Below are 24752 nucleotides of genomic sequence, written 5' to 3'. Positions count from 1 at the left end.
ACAAAAAATACAAAACAGGACTATGCAGGGAAACAAGCTTGTTACTTATTTTATTGATCTGTGTAAGTGCCACCCATTTTAGTTATTTTTTACAATAATTTTTATTGAAGTTTACAGGTACAAAGATAAAAAACTAATACCAACTAAGAAAAATATAAAAAGTAACTAGAAAAACGAAAAGGTGCAGAGAAAAAGAAGAAAAAGAAGAAAAAGTTTTTAAAAAGGGTATATAAAGAAATGATTTTCCCCTTCATCAAGCCAAGTACAATTTCAGTAACTTATTACCTTCTCTGATATTTCAGCAAAAAATCTCTTCTTCCCATATCCCATCTCTTAACTATAAGCAAAGTATTAAGCCTTGTCATTCTGTCCTAATCAGCAAAAGTTCATTAAGAGTTACCAGAAATAACAACATAAAAAAAAAATTCCCTTCTCATCCCTATGGGTGGTATGTAACTTCCTCAACCTCAGGTCCTCTACCAGAGGCCTGGGGGTTTGAGGGTTCTGCACAGTATCTTAGCTGTTCTTAGCACTGCACTCTTCGGGGCAGAGAGCTCTGATGTTGTTCCTGGGATCTTTTGGAGCCTCTCTCCCAGCTTGGGGGTCACAGCCCCAAGTGCCCCTACCACCCTACCACCACTGGGACCACTTTGGCCTTCACTTTCCACATCCTCTCTAGTTCCTTCTTCAGGCCCTGGTACTTCTCCAGCTTCTCATACTCCTTCCTGATGTTGCTGTCACTTGGCACCTATATATATATATATACACAAACACACACACACACACACACACACACATACACACACACATACACACACACATACATACATATACATACACACATACACATACATACGTACATATATACATACATACACACACACACATATACACACCTTAATCAAATAAACCAGTTTTATATTCCTTCACTTTACTTTTTATACAGTAACATCACTTTCTCTAAAAATACAGCAAAAGATCTGTTCTTCCCATATCTTACCTCTTATCTATAAACAAATGTTTAAAGCCTCATTATTCGGTCTTAGTCAAGAAAAGTCCATTAAGAGCTACCAGAAACAACAACATATATATTTTAACCTTGATCAAATAAACCAACTTTGTTTTCCTTCCATTTACTTTTAAGGATCTTGATCTTTAATCTCTTTAAACAATGTCCCAAAAGTTGATTTATAATTTTTTCTTTGTCTCTTCTCAAAAACTCCTTCATAAGTTACATCTCTTTTGTAAATCCAAGATAAGAAAGTTATCCAAGTCACTCTTCTGATTTATTATTTGTATATCCCCTTTAATTATTAAAACATCAGCCAGTTTCATTTGTAAATCCAGTGTAACAACTTTTTCCATATCATTCTTGCAGCCTCACATGTTTAAATCTATTTTCAGATCCACATTCAAATCAGCCTCAGTTTGTTTTATCTAGTAAAATCTGTTCCTCTTTTATAATCTCATTTGAATCCCTGTTTATAATAGCAGACAATCTTAAGAGTAATTTCGGAGTGCATTGTTCCCAAATATCTTAAATTCTCCAGAGTCAGATATTTTTCTCCATTCTGTATTAATGGGTCTCTTCTCCTTTAATTGTAATCTTTAGTCCTTTCTGGTTCCCTCTGGTGTCCAACCTTCAAAATCCCTCTTATGATGGGTTTTTGTTTTTTTTTTGCTGATCAACAATACTTTCCCATGAGAAGGTTTCTTACAATTAGTTTCAAAATCTTCATATATGCTTTTTTATAAAAATTTAAACAACCCACAGGAAGGATTCTTGTAATTATTTTCAAAATCTTATTTCAAGTCCTTCTGGCCCCTTAATCCATTTATAACTTTCTAAAATCAACATTCTAATCACCTTTTTGCTGTCTATTCAAAAATAAGAATTCTTTTTAAGTCCTTAAACTTGCATGAAACTTCTTTCATCAAGGATAGAATGAAACTCACCCAGTATAATGAAACTTGCCTTTCTGGTGGTTCTTAATATGCAAAAAGCCACTAACAAGCAGTTTCCAAAAGTTATTAAGAAAGGAAATATGCAAACCCAGTGTCCCTTTGAAGGCTTTGAATCACGGTTTGGGCAGAGATGGCTTTTCCTCAGCTCCCAGAGCTCTAAAACCCACTGGAGACCACTACAGTGGGGATCCACTGTATGGAGTGCTTGTGGGCAATCCTGGTCCCCTCCGTGCTCAGGAGAAGAATTCTGAGGAGCCAATCCATTTGCTGGCTTCTTGTGCCTCCACAGTTGTTGGCTTCACTCTCATCCACCATTGCTTCCCTTCAGTCCACCATTGCTTCCCTGGAAGTCCTGAAAATCACCCACTTTATTTACATATTTATTTCATGTGTTCCGTTCACACTTGAAACCTGTTGAATGTATTGTTATTTATTTTTCTAGGTGTCTGATGATGAAGTATCCCCTCAAAACTTTTTTCTTTTTTCTTTCCTACTTCCTTTTTGGTGCCTTCAAGTCAGCATTGACTCCTGGCGACTGCCTGGACATGTTCCTGCAGTTTTCTTGGCAAGATTCTGGAAGTGGCTTTCCATTGCCTTCTTCCTAGGCCTGAAACAGAGACTGGCCCAACGTCACTGAACTGGCTTTGTGCCTAAGATAGAACTAGAACTCATGGTCTCCTGATTCCTAGCTTGGTGCCTCACCCACTACACAAAACTGGCTTGAAACATATTGGGATTCAGATATAATAAGGTCTCTTTCACACCAATTCCCTTCTTTTCCCCCTCTTGTAGAACAGCCTATCCCTGAACATGTGGATTATCCCCTCCTTAGTTTGCTTCTGAAGAGATATGAAAACATGGCTATTCAGGAAAATATTTGGGGAAAAATGAATACTATTCTACCCCACATGTGGCACATCTGCTTGGTTGTTGTCAATAACTGTAATGTGTTATTTTGTTTTAATTCTATGTTATGTTGGTTGCATAAACTGCTTAGAGCCTCTCAGAACTAAGTGGTGTAGAACTAAATAAATAAAACGAAACAAAATACATTCAAATGGCTGTTTTTGATCTATATAGATGATGCCAAGGTACCTTCAGGATCAGCTGCTCCAACCACAACCAAACAGTCCAGTATGTTCAACATGGAAGAATGATCTTGGGGATCCTGCATGTCCATGATGTCAGGTGGACTGAAGCCAGAAGACAATGTTTCTCTGTTACAGTCCTAATGTTAAGAAATAGCCTTGCTTGGATATCAGGCTTGACCCCTTTGGGATGGCCTTCCAAAAAGCATGAAAAACTGAATTGCTTCAGAGGGACTTTAGTGATTGATGGTTGTCTTCTTGGTATATTTTGATGGTGATTTTGGAATCACACTTTGTTCTTACTGCAGGATTAGCAGAGTGATGACAATTGATTATTAGTTATGTGATATGTGTGGGTACATGCCCACATATACACAAAGAGGCCCTTCATTGATTGGTCCATCAACACAGTCCACAGAAAAAACAATCTGATTGTATATTCCATAGCTTTCCCTGACATATAAGGGCATATTTATGTATTATTTCACTCTGAAATTTCTTATTTGAATATCATATATAAATATAAGGCTTGTCAGCCCCAACCCTGAACAGCAGAAACTGCTAAATTAGCTCCTCTGTATAAATAAAAAGCAAGCAGTTCTCCAAGGTCTGGTAGCAGAGAAGCCTAGAATTAAGATAGTTCCTATTTATAGCACTATGATTAGAAACTCGCCACCTCGAAGTTTTTATTCCCTTTATCCATTTATAAGGCCATAACGCAGTTGGACTAGAACTAAATAGCCCAGTGTCCCACAGATCTCACCAGAACTTAATGTGCCATTCAGATACAGTTAAATTAGTAATAGACAGCAGTCTGTGCTCCACAGGACTTTTTCTGCCTCAGAAAACACTCTTTAGTCCCCTCTCTCCCTCTCTTCATGGTTTAGGCAGTAGAGAACCAAAGGGGAAAAGAGCCAACTCAGATATAGCAGAAAGCTCTTGCCATTGTCAGCCTCTTGTTTCCTGCTGTCTACCCTGAGGGGGAAAGCTGGCAGGAACAGGCTTCATCATGAGAAATACCAGGACAATTCTGCAAAGAGGAGCTAAGAGGCTGAGCGACTAGGAGATGTTTCTGATTTCCCTTCAAGTTCTTGCAGAACATGCTGCAGTTAGGATGACTGTGTGAGCATATCCACAACCAGCAGTCCTCCATTAGTGTAGATGTGATTGCCTATGGTCTCTCAAGATGATTGGCACTTCTATTCTGAGCGTGTGTGACCGTGTGTCTTGAGAGTTGGAGGTTAAGAGCTAGGTTGTCTTATAGAGATCTCTTTATCTATGCTTATTGCTGAGTGGAAACCCCTTATGGACTTTTTGCATAAAACAGAAAAAAAACATGGTCTATGGTTTTGACAATTGGATAGGATAGATTATAGAAAGAAGAGAGTCACGATGTAACTTTAGAGAAAAAGGTAAATCTACAATTGTACTTATAACTGCTGTAAAGAAGACCAGAAGCCACTTCTTTATATCCTTTTTCTTTCTTTTCTATTTTTCTTCTACCTTCTTTTGCTTTTTGCATTTTAACTTTCTCTTTTATTTCTTCCTTTTTTTTTTCCTTCTGATTCTCTTTGTGTTAATTTTTACTCTTGTTTTTAAAACTTTTAATAACATTATATTTTTAAAAAAATAAAGGGGAAGAGAAGGAATGTTGGTGACTCACGGCTGATGCTGCGTTACAGAATGGTAATCCCTTTTAAGCATCCTGTAGCAACAGTCAGCAAAATGCTTTCCTCTTCTTGACAAATCCTTGCCATGTTCTGCTGACCACAGACTTTCAGGTCTTCAGACAAGTTAAACTACCTCCCTCAGGAATATGTCCACTAAATTTTGTGAGCTGAATAATGGAGACAACTGTGTAATCCATTAAAACCTTATACATCTTACATAACAAGCTTGGTGAATGAAGACAAAAGGCTTGAGTTGTTTCTTTTTCAACCTCTTCCAACCAGACATCTTCCAGATGCATGAGATTACAACTTCCATCATGCCTAGCCAGTGACACGCTGGCTAGCATAATAAGAATCAGTGGCATCCACAGAGGAGGTTCATAAAAGTCAAGATGGCAGCCCATACATGATTAAAGTCCCGCCTCTTTTATTTGTGGGTTGGCTTTGATTTGGCAGCAAGCAGTGAATTAAACCTCCACAAGACTTAAGATATGGGTGTTGATCCTTAATAACCTGCCCCCACCCCAAATTGTTTAAAATAAATTTTAAAAAAGGATGAAAAATTTGGACTTACCATATCTAAGGTGGTTTTAGGGTCTCAAAAATCTGTCAGGTTACCTGGGACCTTCAGGTCACACTTTCTGCATCCCTTGCTGAGCTATAGTTTGTTTAGCCTTTATTTATTCAATAATCCACAGTTGTATGTGTTTGTACATGGTTGTGACTATAAACAATAATAATGCATGGTTTATGAATAACAATGGCTAGGTTCACACAACACAGGAAACCAAACCCAAACAAGCCATGTTATGACTCCTCATGATTTACTAAATCAAGTTTTAGTCATGCTGTATCTCCCATCCATATGCATTCCCCAGAAAAAAGGAAAGCACATTCCCCTTGAGCCCCATATGAAAAAAAAATGAAAAATGGCTTTGATATACTGAATCCTCAAACTGCATGAATGTCTGGATCTGAAAGTAAAGGAGCTTGTTTACAAAGAAAACCAATTGTAAGAATGCCCCCATATGGCAGAACTTACATGAAAACAGTGTGAAAGAAAACCTAAGTAGAATCTTTATAAAAAGATAGTGCAGATGAAAAGTAGCTTACTTAGACTGATCTCCAAAAGCTAAGCAGACCTGGCTAATACTTGGATTGGAGACCACCGGTATATATGACAGGTATGGGCTAGAGTGAAAAGTCAAGAAAGTATCCTGGATAAAGGCAATGGCAAACCACTTCCATATTGGGCAATGATGGTCTTCAGGGTTTAGTGACCATGGTCTAGATACCAGATTTCTAGACATTTTGCCAGCAACCGTGGCTGGCATCACCAGGGGCAAGGTAGTCTGCTATGCAGCAAGGACTGACTGGGCTCCTGCCCTACTTCTGATTGCTCTTTAGCTGAGCTGGTTTCTGACTGGTGCGGGTCAGAGACCACCCCTCACCAACTTACTGCACAAGACTATCTGATCATGCACAGCACTTTAAATCTTTACGACTGCAACGTTGCAATAAATATTCTGAGACGGTAGATGAAAATACAACACTACTACTCTTGTATTAGTGCTGCACTAGTAACTTTATCAGTCTGTGTCACAACCTGCTGTGGGAAGCAGGACTTTCTTTACCTGATGCATCATGAATGAGAAGAATGCATTAAGGGACTGCTGAGGTATGGCATGGGAAGCTGAATGGCTGAATCACCTAGTATTGATCTTCTTTTATGGACCAAGTTTTTGTATGTTGAACACCTGCAGAACAGGCACAAATCTACAGCTGAAACATTTACCAGCAGGAAGATGCAAGGATGGGAGAAGCTTCCACGGCTGATTTTTTTTTCCATCATAGGTCGCTATTGAAGTCACAGAGCTTCTGTCTATTTAAAGATAGCAGCAGATATTTGTTTAGGATACTCACTGAAGCAGAGCCCACCCTTTTAGAAGTTTTCCAAACTGTGAATTTATCGTACAGTCCAGCCATCACTGTGGCAATGTGAAGTTCATTTGTGTCATATGTCGTCACAGTGATGGCTGGATGACACTATAAATCCCTAGTACAGAAATGTTGTTAAGACAAGATACAGCTAAGGCTGTATGAAATGCCTCAAAATAAGCTTTGTCCATCCCACAACACAAACTATGTGAATTAAGCAACAAAGACTGAAGTGCCATCTACTGGAGCTGTAAGTATTCACATTAATTTGGAACTCTTTTCAGAATTTTTTTACCATAATATGTCATTGGTTAGACAAGTAGAACAGGGATGCATAAAGTGTTGCTTGTTAGCACCTCTTCTGCAACCTCCACAATCCCACCATTCTGGATGAGACTTAACATTTTGGCCTTATTTTTTTCCTTTTTTCCTTTTTGGGGGGGTTTGGTGGTGGTGGTGGGGACTTATTGAAGAGTTTGCTGAGGGCTAAGAGAAAACAAGGATATCTTAGGGTCTGCAGTTTAAGGCATCCATTTCACCCCTTAAACTCTCCCAAAAATGAGTTTTGGAGTTCCACCCCTGATATGCCATTCACATGTGCATTGTCCTCCCAAGTTGTGCACTCCCATGGTAGATAAAAGAACCCCCCCCCCTCTGCAAGATTCTTGACATGTAGTGTATTGTAAGAATTTATAGAGTTTGAAAAGCAGGAATTAATGAATTTTCCCTAGAAGTTGGCTGTCCATTCATATTTAGAGAGGAATCAAATACAGGATTAGACAAAGAATGTGCAGTTCTCTATCACCTCAAAAAAAAAAAAGATTTTTAACCATAAGTTCCCAGATTTGGTCACAGGTTCTTATGTTAGGAAAGCAGCTAATTTAAGCATCACCAAAAATAATCAAGAACACAGATAAAGATTTATCCACTGGCATTAAACTTTGGTCAAAGGAATAAATGAAAGAGGAAGATATATATATACATGTAACCACCACCTGATCATGTGCTCCAGGCATTTGTATTTCCTACAGGGGAGGAAGCCCACGACTGTTGTATATGCTTCCCTTATATTTCTTATTGAGACAAGGTAGTTGATTCTATAAGCTTAAAATTCTATAAAGTTTAAAGAGATGGAATTTACACACCCACTGGTTTGTTTATTCATGGTTTCCTAAGAAAGACTGATTCACATTTTGATAACTGATTTGATTTTCTTAGGGCTAATGTGAGGTTTGAGCCTGCTTCTGACTCCAAAAACAAAACTTATCTGGAGTCAGAAGGGGAAAACGAAACTTTACAGGAAGGACTTGAAGAATCAAAACTGAGAAGTGACTCAGCAGAGCAGGAGAAATCGCAAACGCTGATTGGACAACCTCCAGAGGGAGATTTGAAGCCTCCAATCAGTGCTTGAGAGAGGAGAGCAGAGAAGCATGCCAAAGAGAAAGAAGCCTGATCGGCTGCTAAAGGAAAATGGCATGAAAAGGAGCAAATAAAAAGGCAGGCGCGCCAAGAGCAAGCTGCCGGAGACAACCGATCCTTTGAGCTCACAGCACCTGCAGAAGAATCCTTACCAGTGTCAGAAGCCTTGCCTATAGCCAGCGTGGAACCAGAGCCAGCACCTTCTGCCATCGTGGACCTGCTTCCTGCACAAATCACTCCAGTCGAGCCTCTCCTTGCCATCCCTGCTGAGCACAGCCTTGCGTCCAGCTCCAAGCCTCGCCGTGTCACTCAAGCATGATCCGGTGTGCCTCCAGATCTCAGCCTTGCCTAGACGCTCCAGTCCAGTCCAGCCTTGTCTCCAGATCTGAGCCTTGCCAAAACATTCCAGCCCAGTCCAGTATTGCCTCCAGAACCAAGCCTTGCCTAGACATTCCAGCTAAGTCCAGTCTTGTCTCCAGAACCTTGCCTTGCCTAGATACTTCAGCCCAGCCTTATCTAGCCTCCGTGTACCAGCCTGATCCAGTCTGTGTGCCAGGGCACAAATCTGAGTGTTCAGCCTCTCCTTTCCATGCACTCTAGCTCCTTCCAGTCTTGCCACTTCAGTCAGAGTATTGACCAAGTTCTGCCTCGCTTTCTTGCCATGGTCTGACCCTGCAGTGTTGCCTGAGTGTCTCTAGCCACTCGGGTGGACTTGATTGATTTATACAGTCTAATCTATTGCAAGAACTTTTGCTACTATAAACAGTTAATTCAATAAAGAATTTTATTAGTAAATCTGCCTGGCCGTCTCATAGTCTGAACAGGACAGGTAATGCCCCCCAGAATCCTATTTGAGGCCCCCAGCATTCTTAGATGGTGACAGCAAAATGAAACTTTTCCGAAAAACAAAAATGAAACTAGAAGTCAGAGACACTTAGAGGCAAACCACTCTCATTTCCACATACAGACTTTTGCAGGACAGCAATTCATCATGACACAAACACTACAACTTAGCTAGCTGCATCAGATGTCAGGAAACAAGTACTGTATGTACAGATAGGGTTTTCATTGTGATATTACCACACATGTATTATCATTTTTCCATCATTGTGGCTTATTGTGGATGTCTATACATTTCTACCTTTTCATTTTCTCAAAATAGGCAGAAATCATGCAGCTGAAATCTGGCTGGTTTGTTCCAAATTTTGGGTGTCATGTCAGGGAGGCTCGAGATTTTTTAAGGATGGAAAATGAGAAAGGTTTACCTTGTCCCTAAACCACAGAAAAAAATGGCTGAAAAATTAGGCACCATACCTTTCTATGATATTACCTCTGATTCAGTGGTGGTCAATGGATTGTGTTTCAGCCCCTGACCTTGGGATATTTGCCCATTGCTATTACAGAAAATATCTGGGACAAATTCTAGCATACTTCTCTGCCTCTCTGCAGTGCCCTACAAACAGCTACTCCTTTGCAAATAGTTGCAATAATGAATCCAGCCTAGACTGTGCAATTAAAAGAGCTTAGGCAAGATTTATAGCAGGATTATATCTGCAGGGTATTGTCAATGTCTAACATTTGGACACTATGTGGTCCTTAAAAATAAGCAATTACAAGGAGCTTGATTTGCTGTATAAACATACAGACACAGACTCTTTTGCACAAGGTTGGAAAATATACCTCTACTGATGAACACAGCAGATGGGGAGAGAGAAGCGAGCCACACAGACAAATATCTATCAACAAAACCTTTTAAAGATCCAATCCAATTTGTCAATGAATCTCTGGAAGCTGAGAAGCACTTCTTCAAATTCTCCCAAGTTATATCAATGGCTGAATTGCCATCTTTTGTACTAGCTCTATTCTGATGGTTTAAGAGGCAGCCTGACCTACCGAAATTTAGTAGGCTAAGCTGTTTCTGGCATGGAGATAAGATTGGTGGGGAAATTAATTTTACCTGCTTAAATTTATGCCCTTAGGCAACTCTTAAAGGCTCAAGAATAGAGATAATAAAAATATGACAACCATGCAGTCTTCATAATTATTTGAATGTTTATTCAATTTATTCAATTTTGTATCTATTATTCATCCTCCGCACACACACACCCCTGTAAATATTCAAACTGAAATGAGAGTAACACTCCATTTGCACTGATGATGCAGTGAACAGTAAGATCTACATTAGGCTGGCTGTGGTTTAGAATGTAGTATTATCAGTTTCCATGGATTGTATGCAGTGATTTTTGATGAAGCATTGTGAGCAACGTCTATGTCAGTGGGCATAGTTTCTTCAGTAGGTGCAACTTAGAACAAAACCAGATAATTGCATTACAGCACTGCCATCCAATCCTTGTGCTGCCCTCATTGGTGACCCTTATTCTGCCACAGAGATGAAGCCAACAGCTTACTGGTTTAATACAGGACAAGTTAAAGAAAGCAGTTGGTGGATTTCCCTGGATTCATTGCCTCTCTCACCAATTGCAGGAACAAACCACCAATCACTTTCCCTAGTGGGGGGCTGGAGCAACAGTAGGCAAGCACCACCTGTCAAATTGCCCAATTAAAAGTTGCAGGGCACAGGGGTGACTATTTACATTTGCAGTTTATCAACTGGGCCACTTCTGAACATGACTCTAGCATTCTTCTGAAAGACCACTAAACCCATGCCCCAAAATAACATGGTTAGCATTTTACATGTGCAGAGGAGGTTATAGTATAGAGCAGGTTTATCATTTTGAAAGAAGAATAAACTGGTGCACTTGGTTTCTGCTTGATTGTCTGTCTCCTTGTTAATTCCTTGATTGGGGTATTGTTTTCTGCTTGATTGTCTGGTGTTAATCCCTGTTTATTTAGGTGTAGGCTCTTGGGGAAGATATGTTAACAATCAAGCAGAAAACAATACCCTAATCAAGGAACTACCAAGGAGGCAAACAATTAAGCAGAAAGCAATAGACTAATCAAGGAACTAACAAAGAGAAAACCACATGCCCACCAACACTGGCAAGGCAAGCTACTGTGTATAAACAGGGAGTAAGCCCCACATTCACTCGCACTGATGATGTTACCTAGTCAGTTAATGAAACGTCTGCAAGCAAACAATCAAGCTCAGAGAGCACCAAGAACTCCACAGTTCAACCCTGAGCTACATATATTTTCTTCTATTGGAGAATTTATTTTGTATTTTAACTCCATTTGACTAACATTAAAATAGTTATATGGGTGTTTTTTTCTGGTAAACTTTAATGGATTTTGATTGATTATGATTGTGAGGTTTTGGGGATTTTTTCTTATGGATAAGGGATGAAATATAGAAGGAAAAGAAAGGATTATAAAGTGGGTTCTGGGATTAAGTTTAAAATAGATATGCTGCTATTTCTGTTATCCCTTAATGGACTTTTGCTGATTAAGATAGAATGACGAAGTTTTTAAAACTTGTTTATAAATAAGGAGATGAGATATGGGATGAAGAGATTCTTTGTTGTTCTTTAAGAGAAGGTGAGAGTTGTTAAAAAAAATTATACTTGCTGTGACAAGGGGGGAAGTTACTTCTTTATATTTTTTCTTTTTTCCCCTTTTTTCTGCTATACTTATAAAAAAAATGTCTTTTTTCTTTCCCCCTGCACTATATATTTTTTTGTTCTTAATTTTTTGTAGTTTCTATTAGTTTTTATCTGGATAGCTGTAATCTCTAATGAAATTATTATATTTAAAAACAACAACAACAACAACAAACCTAGATTTATGCATAAGACCTGAAAAGTACCAGTCAGGCCTTATGGAATCAGATGCCCTTAAGAAATCCAGGTGTTCACTGTCTCCTCCAGCCCAAGTCAAACTGGCCAAGGAGGGCAGTGCCCAGAAACTAGAAGGGAGGGGGTATGTTCACAGCAACCTGAAGTGGCCAATAGTATCTGGCCAGATCCCATGCCACAACCATGTCATCAACTGCATCATCAATGATGCACACCAGTGAAGAAGGAAAACATTGTTTTAAATTTGGAACAACTAAGGATGACTTTAAATTGCCTCAGCCATGGGTTGGGGATGAGAGAAAGCCAATGGCAGGATAAAACAGTTATTGTGGCTGTTTTAATATAATAACTTTTCTGTTGGTATAGTAATGATACTTTTTAAAAAGTCAGCAAGTTCCCATAAAGGGGAACTTCCATAAAGGCTTTCCACTATGGACAATGTCCAGCTGAATTATAACAGGAAATACAATGTATACCCAATTGTTAGATGATCTGTTGGTTACTACCATCTTAAATGTCTTAAGACAGCAGTTTGGTTGCATTTCAAGAAATATAAGCCTTCCAAAGATCCTTCTGAGCAACTCCAATTTATAACAATAACTTCCTTGTCTCCTTCATACATTATCATTTTCTATTCAATATATATAATGGGGACCAATTATTCATTCAATTAATACTTTCAACACAGTGGCTGTAGATACATTATACTGAAGCTTTGTGATGACATTCTGTGACTTCCAAGTCTGGCATTTAAAGATAATTCCATTAATCTATGTCAAGATTTTTCATTATCCATAAAGCCCATCTTTATAGGGACATAAACTTACATACCATTCTCCCTGGATTTCTGGATGAAAGCTTCTACTCCACTTTCACCATAGCTCCCTTCAGAAGCTAAAGTTGAAACATAATTCCACTTGAAAGCTTTGACAATGTCTACCATAGCCTGGGCTTGGTAAGTGTCTGAAGGGACAACGCGGGAAAAGAAGTCATATCTGCTGTTGTCACTCAGGTCAGGGGCAGTGGAAGCATAGCTTATCTGAGGAATCTGTAAAAATAAAAAGAGAAATCACAACATTAAATAGTAGAACCAGACTTAGAAATCCTTAAACCATGTCCTAGTTTTCTTATGGATTACCCCATGAAACAGTAAATAAATAAATAAATACCCTATCTTATAAAAAGTTTGAGAGCAAAGACACATAAATTAACAACTGTACTGAATTCAAGGAGTTCCCCATATTCCACCAGATTTAAGTCACAGTGTTTGAAGACAACATCAGACACAGCCTTTTACTGAGGAAGAAAATTGGACCATCCAGGAGTAGGCAACCCAGCACCCCATAGACATTTTGGACTACAATGTTTACAGTCCACTGCCATTTGCCCAATTAGTTGAAGTAAATGAGAGTTGAAGTCCAAAACATATGGAGGGCACCAGCTTGCTTATCTCTGCTTATGTTAATAGTCAGCCACTTTACAGGGTTTCATAGGGGTCATCGCAGACCAACTTAGAGATGCCACAGACTAGAACTTGGGACGTTTGACCTACAAAGCAAGTATTCCATAATTAAGCTGTGTCTCATCTCCTAGAATGGGCATCACAGATTAGAAAGGAATTTGAATTATTATTGAAATCTACCAGACAGCAAATAGAGGCCAAATTGTTTCTATTTTATTTAAATGAGCTTGCTTGTTCAATGTCAGAACTCTTCTAGTTACATGTACATTTCTCCACAGTTCATGCTACAGATATCTAGGATGGTCTGACCATAGACTAGTAACACTTGGGATTTCATTTATCCAGGAAGGTATATCCATAAACTTTTCTTCACCACCAAAAAGCACTGCAGAGGAATAGGTACTATCAGAAAGTTAGAATCCGCAAAGGCGCTATTTGCACATGAACTAGTCTGCTTTTTCCAATTTTCAACCAAGAGGATTTAAAAGCCAAAGAGCATATAACAAATGGAAGGGCTAGGTTCTTCAGCAAGAGGTGTGACTGTACCACCAATTTGATAGAGGACATATGCTATGCCTTTGGGGACTTGCCTACTTGTACAATTTGCCATCAGGGAGTAGGATTTTCATTCATGCTGCAATGAACTACTTAAAAGGATAAGTTGAACGTTGGTCCTTTCACTCTTCCATTTCTCTACACAGAAGCTATAGAAAATTGCACAAGAAACATGAAATGGAGAATCTAAGTTAGGAGAAAATTTTAAAAAATGAGTGTCGTCTGGGCAGAAAGCTGAATACAAATTGCTGTTGTTGTTGTTGTAATCTACAACTAAATTCATAGTCTAAGGCTGGTGGGAGCCTAATAATTTAAGTCCTAACCAAGAACCTAAGAATTATTAAGGTAACTTCTGAGAATATAGGCAGATCCTAGCAGGGTCTCTTTTAAAATTAGGGTGTTCAGGTCTGATAAATTCAAAATTTCCAAATATCAAGGACTCCTTTAGGTATTGCTCCAAGGGCTCCAATCATGATTGGTATAACAGCAGATTTCTTTTCCATAAGCATTCAGTTTTGATCTGTAAGTCCTGGTATTTCATAATTTTCTCCAATTGATTTTCCTCAGTCCTAGCATCACCGGGTACAGCAACATCAAGGAACCAGACTTTCTTCTTTTCAATGACTGCTACATCAGGCATGTTATGAACAAGATGCCTGTCTGTTCGGATCTTAAAGTCCCATAAGATCTTAGTCTGCTTATTTTCCAAAACCTTCTCAACTTGATGGTCCCAGTGGTTCTTGCTACTTTAAAATCCAAACTTCTGGAAAAGTTTTGGCAACTCAGTCATGACACTGCTTGTGGTCAGTTTGTGTAATTTTGGTGCAGCCACTTATCAAATGGTCAATTGGGCAGAAAGCTGAATACAAATTGTTGTTGTTGTTGTTGTTGTTGTTGTTATTTGGTTACACTGACATAAAAGATTAGCAAGTAGGAAAAAAGAAGCAAGGACAAAAAGCCCCAGCTTCTCCTCTTTTTTTAGTTTGATTTTTTTTGCTTGTTTTTATGGAATTCTTAATTGTAATTCATCTTGAATCTCTTTAATCCATCAGTCTTATAAATCTAATAAATCATTATTAAATTAGTTCTACAGAACATACATAGGAAGAAGAGAGAGCTTACAGATGAATTCTGGGCCAGGAACAGTCCCTAAAGAGAGATCAAGGTATAGATTTCCTATTGCCAAAACCACCAATAAAACTCTTTTCTGCTGTTTTAATCTGCCCCCCTCCCGCCTCCTTCATGGGTTATATTTGCTTAATAGATGAAGCTGCTAAGTTTACTCCTCCCATATTTTGAGCCTAAAAGAGTTCCAGAGATAAGGGAGGAAAAGATATTTTTTAATAAAACATTGTAACTGAACTATCAGCAAGTCACTCTAACAGCAACACTCCATGGGTTATGCAAAAGACCAAGGAGAGTATTGCACACTCCCCTCACCCCACCCCACCACTGCCTTCCCATTTACTGGATGGCCTTTTCTTTACATTCTTTGAAGGCCAATTTAAAAAAGAGATTTATGAAATGTGACTTTCATAAATGTGACTTTCACCTAGTAAAAACTTAGTTGTGATCAGGAGTGGCAAGGAACAGAAATCTAGGCAAGGGAGGCTCATCAAGGCAGAAGCAGAATGGTACCTTGGTTAGCATCATGAAGGCACTTTGCTTGTGACTTCAGCTAACATGGGCATAATGATGCCAGACATTTGACACTGAGGTGGGCAACCTTTCCTTGGTCACATGTAAATTTCTGGGGAAGAGTGACAGCCACAGCAGACAAGGTAATGGCTCAAAGTCCACACCATCTTGTCTTCAAACTGCCATGGCCAGGATTTTATATTTTCTCCTGAGGATGAATTGGGGTTTTTTTTCTTCAGTTTAAGTTCTTTATTTTAGGGTGCACACATTAGGTTTTGTATGTTTCCCCCTTCTAAACAAAGAAGACTGTAACCAATTTCTGGAAGTTCAGGTCAAAAGGGGGTCCATGGGCTGTTAAATGAGAAGTTTGGGGTCTGCATGTGGCCTGGGTCTCCAGTTGCCTCTTTCAGCTGGCAGGTCACCAGTTCCATGCTTGTATGATGCTACCTTAGACATCCTTCTCTGTCCCTCATGTCATTATGGCTGCTAATAAGGACACTGGAAGGCTCCATTGATTATCATGCAGCAGCTGCAGCCTCTTCCAGATTCTGCACGTTTATAAGCCAGCTCTAGTACCAATTACAGTTAGCTGACAGTGGTCAGAAATGTTTTTAAAGCTCAGTGAAGAAAGTGCCTTTTCCCATAGTAACCCTATTACAGACTAGAAATCTACTTTACCATATGATGGGAGTAACTAGACAATTGTTTTGCTATCACAAAAATTAGAAACAATGCCCTCTGAGCTTCAACTTTAGAAAATCTGATTTGATTCAGCAGTGAGATCAACTCTGTACACTGTCTGGACTATTTGTTTTTCTGTTGATTTTTTTTCCAGAGAGGCAGCGGGAATAGTGAAGTCTCTGCATCTACAATCTCTACTTCTATATTGATCTATAGTACATTAAAAGGGAACTCAGACTAATAATATTAGCTCCCTTTTAGTTTCTAAAATTCTTGTTCATCTGAAATGACTATCTGATGTTTCATGCTAATCATTCAAGCTTCTGAAAAGAAAGCAAAATACAACTTAACATTTTCAGTCTGAGATCTTCTCAAACTGCTACATTTGAATGGTTTATATTTTAAATCTTAAATCACACAACCTGCCAACCAGCAAATATTCATTGCCATTACATGTTATCTATCAAATGCTGTCCAGAAAAAATACTACATACTAAATAGTCTCATATTAATACAATAACATTCCCATCATCAAATATTATCAAATATGATATAGCAATGTTTCTTATCTTTCAAAGAACTCGGAGTTCTTTGCAAGCTATTGAGAATTGCCCCCTTTTTCCCTTAGAGATGGAGATTGAACATCTACCAGTACTAATATCCTGCAGCAACAGGTAAATGTGAGATACTGTATATTCCAAGACACCCTCAATGCACCGCTGAAAATGTTGAGGCCCAAAATTGTCCCTGTAAGAACTGGAGTCATTCCATAAAATATGTCCTGGAATTTTTTGTGGAGATAAATCAATATGAAACATGTATAGATAAAAAGTATAATATGGCTGTTTCAAATATGAAGCCTGGATGACACGCCTAAAAGAGATGTTATTTTCATCACAGGAGACTGGAATGCTAAGGTGGGCAGTCAAATGACACCTGGAATTACAGGTAAGTATGGCCTGGGAGAACAAAACGAAGCAGGACATAGGCTGATAGAATTTTGCCAAAACAATTCACTCTGCATAACAAACACTCTCTTCCAACAACCTAAGAGACGGCTTTATACATGGACTTCACCAGATGGACAACACCGAAATCAGATTGACTACATCCTTTGCAGCCAAAGGTAGCGGACATCTGTACAGTCGGTAAAAACAAGACCTGGAGCTGACTGTAGTTCAGATCACGAACTTCTTCTTGCACAATTTAGGATCAGACTAAAGAGATTAGGGAAGACCCACAGATCAGCTAGATATGAGCTCACTAATATTCCTAAGGAATATGCAGTGGAGGTGAAGAATAGATTTAAGGGACCGGACTTAGTAGATAGGGTCCCGGAAGAACTCTGGACAGAAGTTCGCAGCATTGTTCAGGAGGCGGCAACAAAATACATCCCAAAGAAAGAGAAAACCAAGAAGGCAAAATGGCTGTCTGCTGAGACACTAGAAGTAGCCCAAGAAAGAAGGAAAGCAAAAGGCAACAGCGATAGGGGGAGATATGCCCAATTAAATGCAAAATTCCAGAGGTTAGCCAGAAGAGATAAGGAATTATTTTTAAACAAGCAATGCGCAGAAGTGGAAGAAGACAATAGAATAGGAAGGACAAGAGACCTCTTCCAGAAAATTAGGAACATTGGAGGTAAATTCCAGGCAAAAATGGGTATGATCAAAAACAAAGATGGCAAGGACCTAACAGAAGAAGAAGAGATCAAGAAAAGGTGGCAAGAATATACAGAAGACCTGTATAGGAAGGATAACAATATTGGGGATAGCTTTGATGGTGTGGTCAGTGAGCTAGAGCCAGACATCCTGAAGAGTGAGGTTGAGTGGGCCTTAAGGAGCATTGCTAATAACAAGGCAGTAGGAGACGACGGCATCCCAGCTGAACTGTTCAAAATCTTGCAAGATGATGCTGTCAAGGTAATGCATGCTATATGCCAGCAAATTTGGAAAACACAAGAATGGCCATCAGACTGGAAAAAATCAACTTATATCCCCATACCAAAAAAGGGGAATACTAAAGAATGTTCAAACTATCGAACAGTGGCACTCATTTCACATGCCAGTAAGGTAATGCTCAAGATCCTGCAAGGTAGACTTCAGCAGTTCATGGAGCGAGAATTGCCAGATGTACAAGCTGGGTTTAGAAAAGGCAGAGGAACTAGAAACCAAATTGCCAATATCCGCTGGATAATGGAAAAAGCCAGGGAGTTTCAGAAAAAGATCTATTTCTGTTTTATTGACTATTCTAAAGCCTTTGACTGTGTGGATCATAACAAATTGTGGCAAGTTCTTAGTGGTATGGGGATACCAAGCCATCTTGTCTGCCTCCTGAAGAATCTGTATAACGACCAGGTAGCGACAGTAAGAACAGACCACGGAACAACGGACTGGTTTCAGATTGGGAAAGGAGTACGGCAGGGCTGTATACTCTCACCCTACCTATTCAACGTGTATGCAGAACACATCATGCAACATGCTGGGCTTGAGGAATCCAAGGCTGGAGTTAAAATCTCTGGAAGAAACATTAACAATCTCAGATATGCAGATGATACCACTTTGATGGCTGAAAGTGAAGAGGAACCGAGGAGCCTTATGATGAAGGTGAAAGAAGAAAGTGCAAAAGCTGGCTTGCAGCTAAACCTCAAAAAAACCAAGATTATGGCAACCAGCTTGATTGATAACTGGCAAATAGAGGGACAAAATGTAGAAGCAGTGAAAGACTTTGTATTTCTAGGTGCAAAGATTACTGCAGATGCTGACTGCAGTCAGGAAATCAGAAGACGTTTAATCCTTGGGAGAAGAGCAATGACAAATCTCGATAAAATAGTTAAGAGCAGAGACATCACACTGACAACAAAGGCCCACATAGTTAAAGCAATGGTGTTCCCCATAGTAAGATATGGCTGTGAGAGCTGGACCATAAGGAAGGCTGAGAGAAGGAAGATAGATGCTTTTGAACTGTGGTGTTGGAGGAAAATTCTGAGAGTGCCTTGGACTGCAAGAAGATCAAACCAGTCCATCCTCCAGGAAATTAAGCCAGACTGCTCACTTGAGGGAACGATATTAAAGGCCAAACTGAAATACTTTGGCCACATAATGAGAAGACAGGACACCCTGGAGAAGATGTTGAAGCTAGGGAGAGTGGAAGGCAAAAGGAAGAGGGGCCGACCAAGGGCAAGGTGGATGGATGATATTCTAGAGGTGACGGACTTGTCCCTGGGGGAGCTGGGGGTGTTGACGACCGACAGGAAGCTCTGGCATGGGCTGGCCCATGAAGTCACAAAGAGTCAGAAGCGACTAAACGAATAAACAACAACAACAACAAAATATGAAGCATCACTGAATGTCAATGACTGTCAACTACTGCAGAATATCAACAGATACTCAACTGTTGAAACCAAATAGAACTGAATGTCAGATATGCAGAAATTCTGAAGAAATTTTCAGCAGGAAAAAAAAAACCTGAAGAACATTTGTCATCAAAATTCACAGGGGAGAACTTTGAAAGAAAATTTCAGGAAAAAGCCCATTTCAGTTGTATGCCTAGAGACTGCATAGTCAATTAATTACGATGCATAATAACATTTATAACCAACATTTCATTTCAACAGCAGTTATTCCACAGTACATTATTACTGACAATATTTAGATTGATGTCTCAACCTAAATATTTATATTTCTCAGCAGGTAATAACTTTTCTCATTAACCGACTGAGATCGATTACTCCCATTTCATTTTACTTATGGAGAACCAAAGCTATAATTTAAGCAACCAGCCCCAAACTATGAAATGAGCTTCAAATCCAGACTAGGGGCCATTACTGTATTCTAATTGTTCAATCACCCCATTGAAGAAAAGAATACGTTAGATTAACTCAGTTAGTAAAATCATATTAAGCTGTTATGGTTGGCCAGCCATTCCTTTTGTTAAACAAGATAGGTAGTTGGCATTTCTCAGTGGGATATTTTGGAAATGGTTGGAGATCTTTTTTCAGTGTTTGAGCAAAGCTCTTGGAGTTTGGAAGATGATACTGTTGAGTTGGGAGTGAAGAGACTGCTAAATGTATGTCAGTGCTGCTGCACATAGATATATATTTGTGTCAATCAAGTTGAGTCAATCACATCACTTACTATACAGCCCGGTTTATGCAAATATCAGACTTGAAATCACTGTTAATTTTAAGGAAATCTTTGTTGAGATAACTGACTTGGCATGGTTCTGTTAATGCACAAACCTAAGGACCAAGCTATTACTTGGGTGGAAGACAACCAAGAAATCCTAGGTATATAGGTTAGAATGGAAAGTTTAAAAAAAAAATCCCAATGGAAGGCCACTTCCATACCATTGTCAAGAAAAACTATGTGATTGTATCTGTGAAGTCACCATATCTGAGCTCAGCTTGAGGGAGTTTTAGATATTAATTCTATAAAAACAGCTAACAAATTAGGTTTTAACGAAACAGCAGAGGACAACAACAACCATAAACGCAATGAAAATAAGATTGAGGAAATACTGTTGCTGTTATTTTCCCCACCCCAATTTACTTGGATTTACTTCTATTTGTGCTGGTTTATGACCACAATAAAACTTTGATTAAAGTTCAAAGACCTTTGAAGGAATATCAAAATATCATGAACCATCAGTGGTATCCAGATAGTGGTAAAAGAAATCCAGACAGTGTTGCCACCAAACATGTTTGACTACATACAGGTAGTCCTTGCTCAATGACTATTCATTTAGCAATGGTTTGGACTTACAACAGTGCTGGAAAAAACCAACTTACGACCGGTCCTCACGTATATGACTGTTACAGCGTCCCCACAGCCACATGATCAAAATTTGGGCACTCAGCAACCGGTTCACATTTACAACTGTTGCAGCATCCCCTGGTCATGTGATCTCCATTTTCAACCTTCCCAGCCAGTTTTCATCAAGCAAAATCAATGGGGAACCACGTGATTCACTTAACGACCATGTGGCTCGCTTAACAACCCTGTAGTTCAATTAACAGCTGTGGTGATTCACTTAATGACCACTGCAAAAAAGGTCATAAAATCAGGTCTGATTCGCTTAATGACCACATCACTTAGCAACTGAAATTCCAGTCCCAATTGTGGTTGTTAAGTGAGGACTAGCTGTATACAGGAAATAGATAACTAAAAGGGCAATAGTGAATAAAAAACAGCCAGTGTAATAGGAAAAGAGGAACTTCAGCACAAGAAAATGTTTCAGAGATAAGTGCTTCCACAAACAGTAAAAATGGAAAAGAGCTAAGCCAACCAAGTAGAGAAGAGGTGAAAGTAACATCAGTTTCTTTCATCTCTTGTTCAGTACTTGCAAGAGATATTGTTCCCTAATAGGTGAAAATATCATAAAAGGGCAGCCTAATAAAAGGGGAAAAGAGAAACAGGGATGGCAATGGAACCATAAATCAGGACAGTTGACACTGGCCTACCCAGTTGTGTTTAAGAGGCTGCATGGGGAAGGCTTAAATTTCTGCACTAGCAACGTATAACATTCTCTCAGATCACCCAATCATCACTGTGCCCAAAATAACAATAATGAAGACAGCCTTCATGTCACTTCAGCAATGGCTGGGTGATGCTACAAAAATTAGTGGGGAAATGGCCTTAGCCTAAACCTTGCTGAAGCACAGTATTAAAACCTCTTATCAATGAAGCAGTAAATAACCCTCTTAAATTAATCATGGTTGTCTCACACTGAACTGTGAATTAGAATGATTTAGCACTGGAGGGGGTTTACATTGCTGAGCATTTATATATCCCTTTACATTGGCAGAATGTTCTGCAGTCATTAATGAATCTCAGAGATGGAAAAGACTTATTCAGTCATCATAGCCTCCCTCTTGGATGCTGTGGAAGGTGTGAAAACAACATCCATTTCTCATATATTCTTCTATTTTGATGATGTATTTTTCCATTCAAGAAATTCTGCAAGTGCTGTGGATCTTCATGGAGTCTCCCTCAAAGTGTCAGCCAATGACCCAAGCATAACCAGGTTGCAGTATTGCTTGCTTATTGAATCAAATAGCAGATGAAGAAGAACAGTGCCCGACTGCAATATTAATTTAGATTTGCTTTATATTGTATACTGTGTTTTTATATATTATTATAATTTTAATTTGGCTTACTCAATATCCAGAATAATGTTACTCTAGTTCTTCACCTATGATGGTGAAAGGTCCTCTGTGCAAGCACCAAGTTATGTCTGACCATTTGGGAGGACGCCGCTTTCGCAACGTTTTCTTGGCAGACTATAGCATGGTGGTTTGCCACTGCCTTCCCCAGTCGTCACCTTCCCCAGCAAGCTGGGTGCTCATTTTACCGCCCTTGGAAGGATGGAAGGCTGAGTTGACCTGAGCCGGCTACCCGAGAGTCCAGCTTCCACTGGGATCGAACTCGGGTCGTGGGGAGCGTTTTGGTTGCTGTACTGCCGCCTTCCACTCTGCGCCACACGCTGAACATAAATGAACTGGAGAGTCCCCAGACCAAATACAGAATTACTGACTTACTATTTGAAACAAATTACATAGTACACATGACCACTCAAAGAACAAGGGCTGAAAGGGTATTAAGTGCAGGTTCTAAAATTCTCTAATCTCATTGCAGTCTTAGGGAGATAAAGCAATAAATTAAGCTGACATCTTATGCAAAAGATGGCAGATCTTATTTGAGGAATATTCTCCAAGAGAACCTCATTCATCCTGAAATATAAGCAGGGCATTCCTTCTATAAAAGTTGAAAAACTGAGATTGCAGCAGTTTCTGAAAAACACAAGACACCAAGGCTCACCTCTTTTTCCTTTGTTTCTTTTAAAAAATGCAACTGTAGAGATTGAAATCTAAAATGGAAGAGTATGCTTAACCCTTTCACCTCAAGCTGCTTTCTATTGGAAATAGAAGTACACCTATATTTTCTTTTGCAAGAAAAGCAGCTGAGGGTAATGTCCCCATTATACAGTACTTGCACTCCACGTGGCAGTTTTCATAATGACATTTTACAAAACCCCAACTATAAGAAAAACCTACAGGTGGCTTAGATACAAAGGAAGTAAAATCCATAGCCGTAACCCCTCTTCACCTTTGGTCCCTGAAGCAGCGTTCATATTCTCTGAGCAATCTCCTTCTGAGCTGATGAAGGTTGTTTGCAGATATGGTGAACACAAGTAAATTAGCAGAGGCTATGCCTAGCCTGGTCAAGATTTGCAAACTGTGCCAAAAAAGCAGCCCAGTGAAAAGGGGAACAACACACAGGTGAGAGTGGATAGGAATAGATCCATAGAAAAAGAGATTTGCATCATGGCAGTGCTGTGTGAGGTTGGGATCTAAACTACTTTCTCATAGCCATACTACCAGTTCCCAGCCAATTTTATGTTCCCTTAATTGTGGTTATTTTTATAAGGCACTTGGCTGTCGCTTGAAATATTATAGTAACCTGCTTTAGTGAGATCATGCACAATGCATCTCAGACCCTCCATTTTGAAAACAGCAAACACAAAGGCACCTTCAAGATTAGACAATTGTTGTCAGGTGCATCAAATAAACTGGAAAGTAAGCCTTGCTCATTGTGTGGCACTGGTAGATTGGAAGCTGCCTGGCACCCTGGCCCTGGGGAAGAAATCCTGCTCCATTCTTGGACAATGTCGAAGAACAGCCAGAATCTGTACAGAAGCCTACACTATTTCTAAAGAGTGAGACACTAATGCCTAACATTTTCTTGTATGTTACATCATCTTTGAGCACTGAGTGGTTTGATGGCTGAGTCATGAACTGTGAAAAGAATGCATCGAGGAAACTGTGGAGCCAGAAGAGCGGAATGCTGGGCTCTGCCTTGTATGAGTGGCAAAATTCTTCCATGGTCTTGCCATGCTACATGCCTCAGGAGGGGTTAATAAGGAAAAAGACAGAGGTATTTCCACTTGGCCATTGACTTTTCCTCCACCCCTTTACTTTCTGCAGTTGTCTTCTCTAACTACATTGCTGCTTCCTAGACCTAGAGAAGAGGAGGAAGAGGGAAGAAGAGAAAATCCATCTGTCTGGCTAATGAAGGAGTGGGGAAATTAGCACAATGTCCACAGGGTATGATAAAAAAAAAGTCAAGATGTCAGCTTTGACAGTGCGGCTGAAGCTCTGCCTGTTTTTTATCTGTGTGACATGTGATGCACATGAAAGCAGGTGAAGCATCCAATGCACCACCATAGCCAACATCTTGATGATTTTTACCCTTGCAGACCCCCTGAATCCAGCCATCATTCTCTGGCCCATCCTCTAGGAAAAAAGGGTAATGGCTCTGCAGAGATGGTGGCAAAGTGGCCATTTGCACATAAAGAATTGGAGTAGGCAGGCAGAAATACAATCTGCACAATTTAATTTGTACAAGATTATCAGTGAATCAAATCCAGCAACTCTTCAAGAAAAAGCATTTGGCCCAAGAAATGCAGGAAAAAAATGGGGAAAAAACTAACACAAGAATGTGATAGAAAGCATCCTACATTTTTTTGCTTTTTGCTTGTGATGGAAATCAGTTGTAATCAGAAGTAGGACAAACCATAACATTAGGAG

The 24752-nt window shown here is 39.4% G+C and overlaps 1 protein-coding gene across 1 annotated transcript in view; it reads right to left on the bottom strand.

Annotated features, from left to right (window-relative positions):
• Positions 1–24752, bottom strand: part of GRM4 (glutamate metabotropic receptor 4) — a 315173-nt gene that overhangs the window by 213505 nt on the left and 76916 nt on the right. Inside the window, exon 2 of the mRNA XM_063297631.1 lies at positions 12664–12880. Coding sequence (XP_063153701.1) covers positions 12664–12880 — 217 coding nt within the window. The remainder of the gene's footprint in view (positions 1–12663; positions 12881–24752) is intronic.

This window comes from Candoia aspera, chromosome 3 (assembly GCF_035149785.1).
Source record: "Candoia aspera isolate rCanAsp1 chromosome 3, rCanAsp1.hap2, whole genome shotgun sequence".
Taxonomy (NCBI): Eukaryota; Metazoa; Chordata; class Lepidosauria; order Squamata; family Boidae; genus Candoia; species Candoia aspera.
Note: the sequence above shows the minus strand (reverse complement) of the source record. Positions and strands in the feature narration are given on the sequence as shown.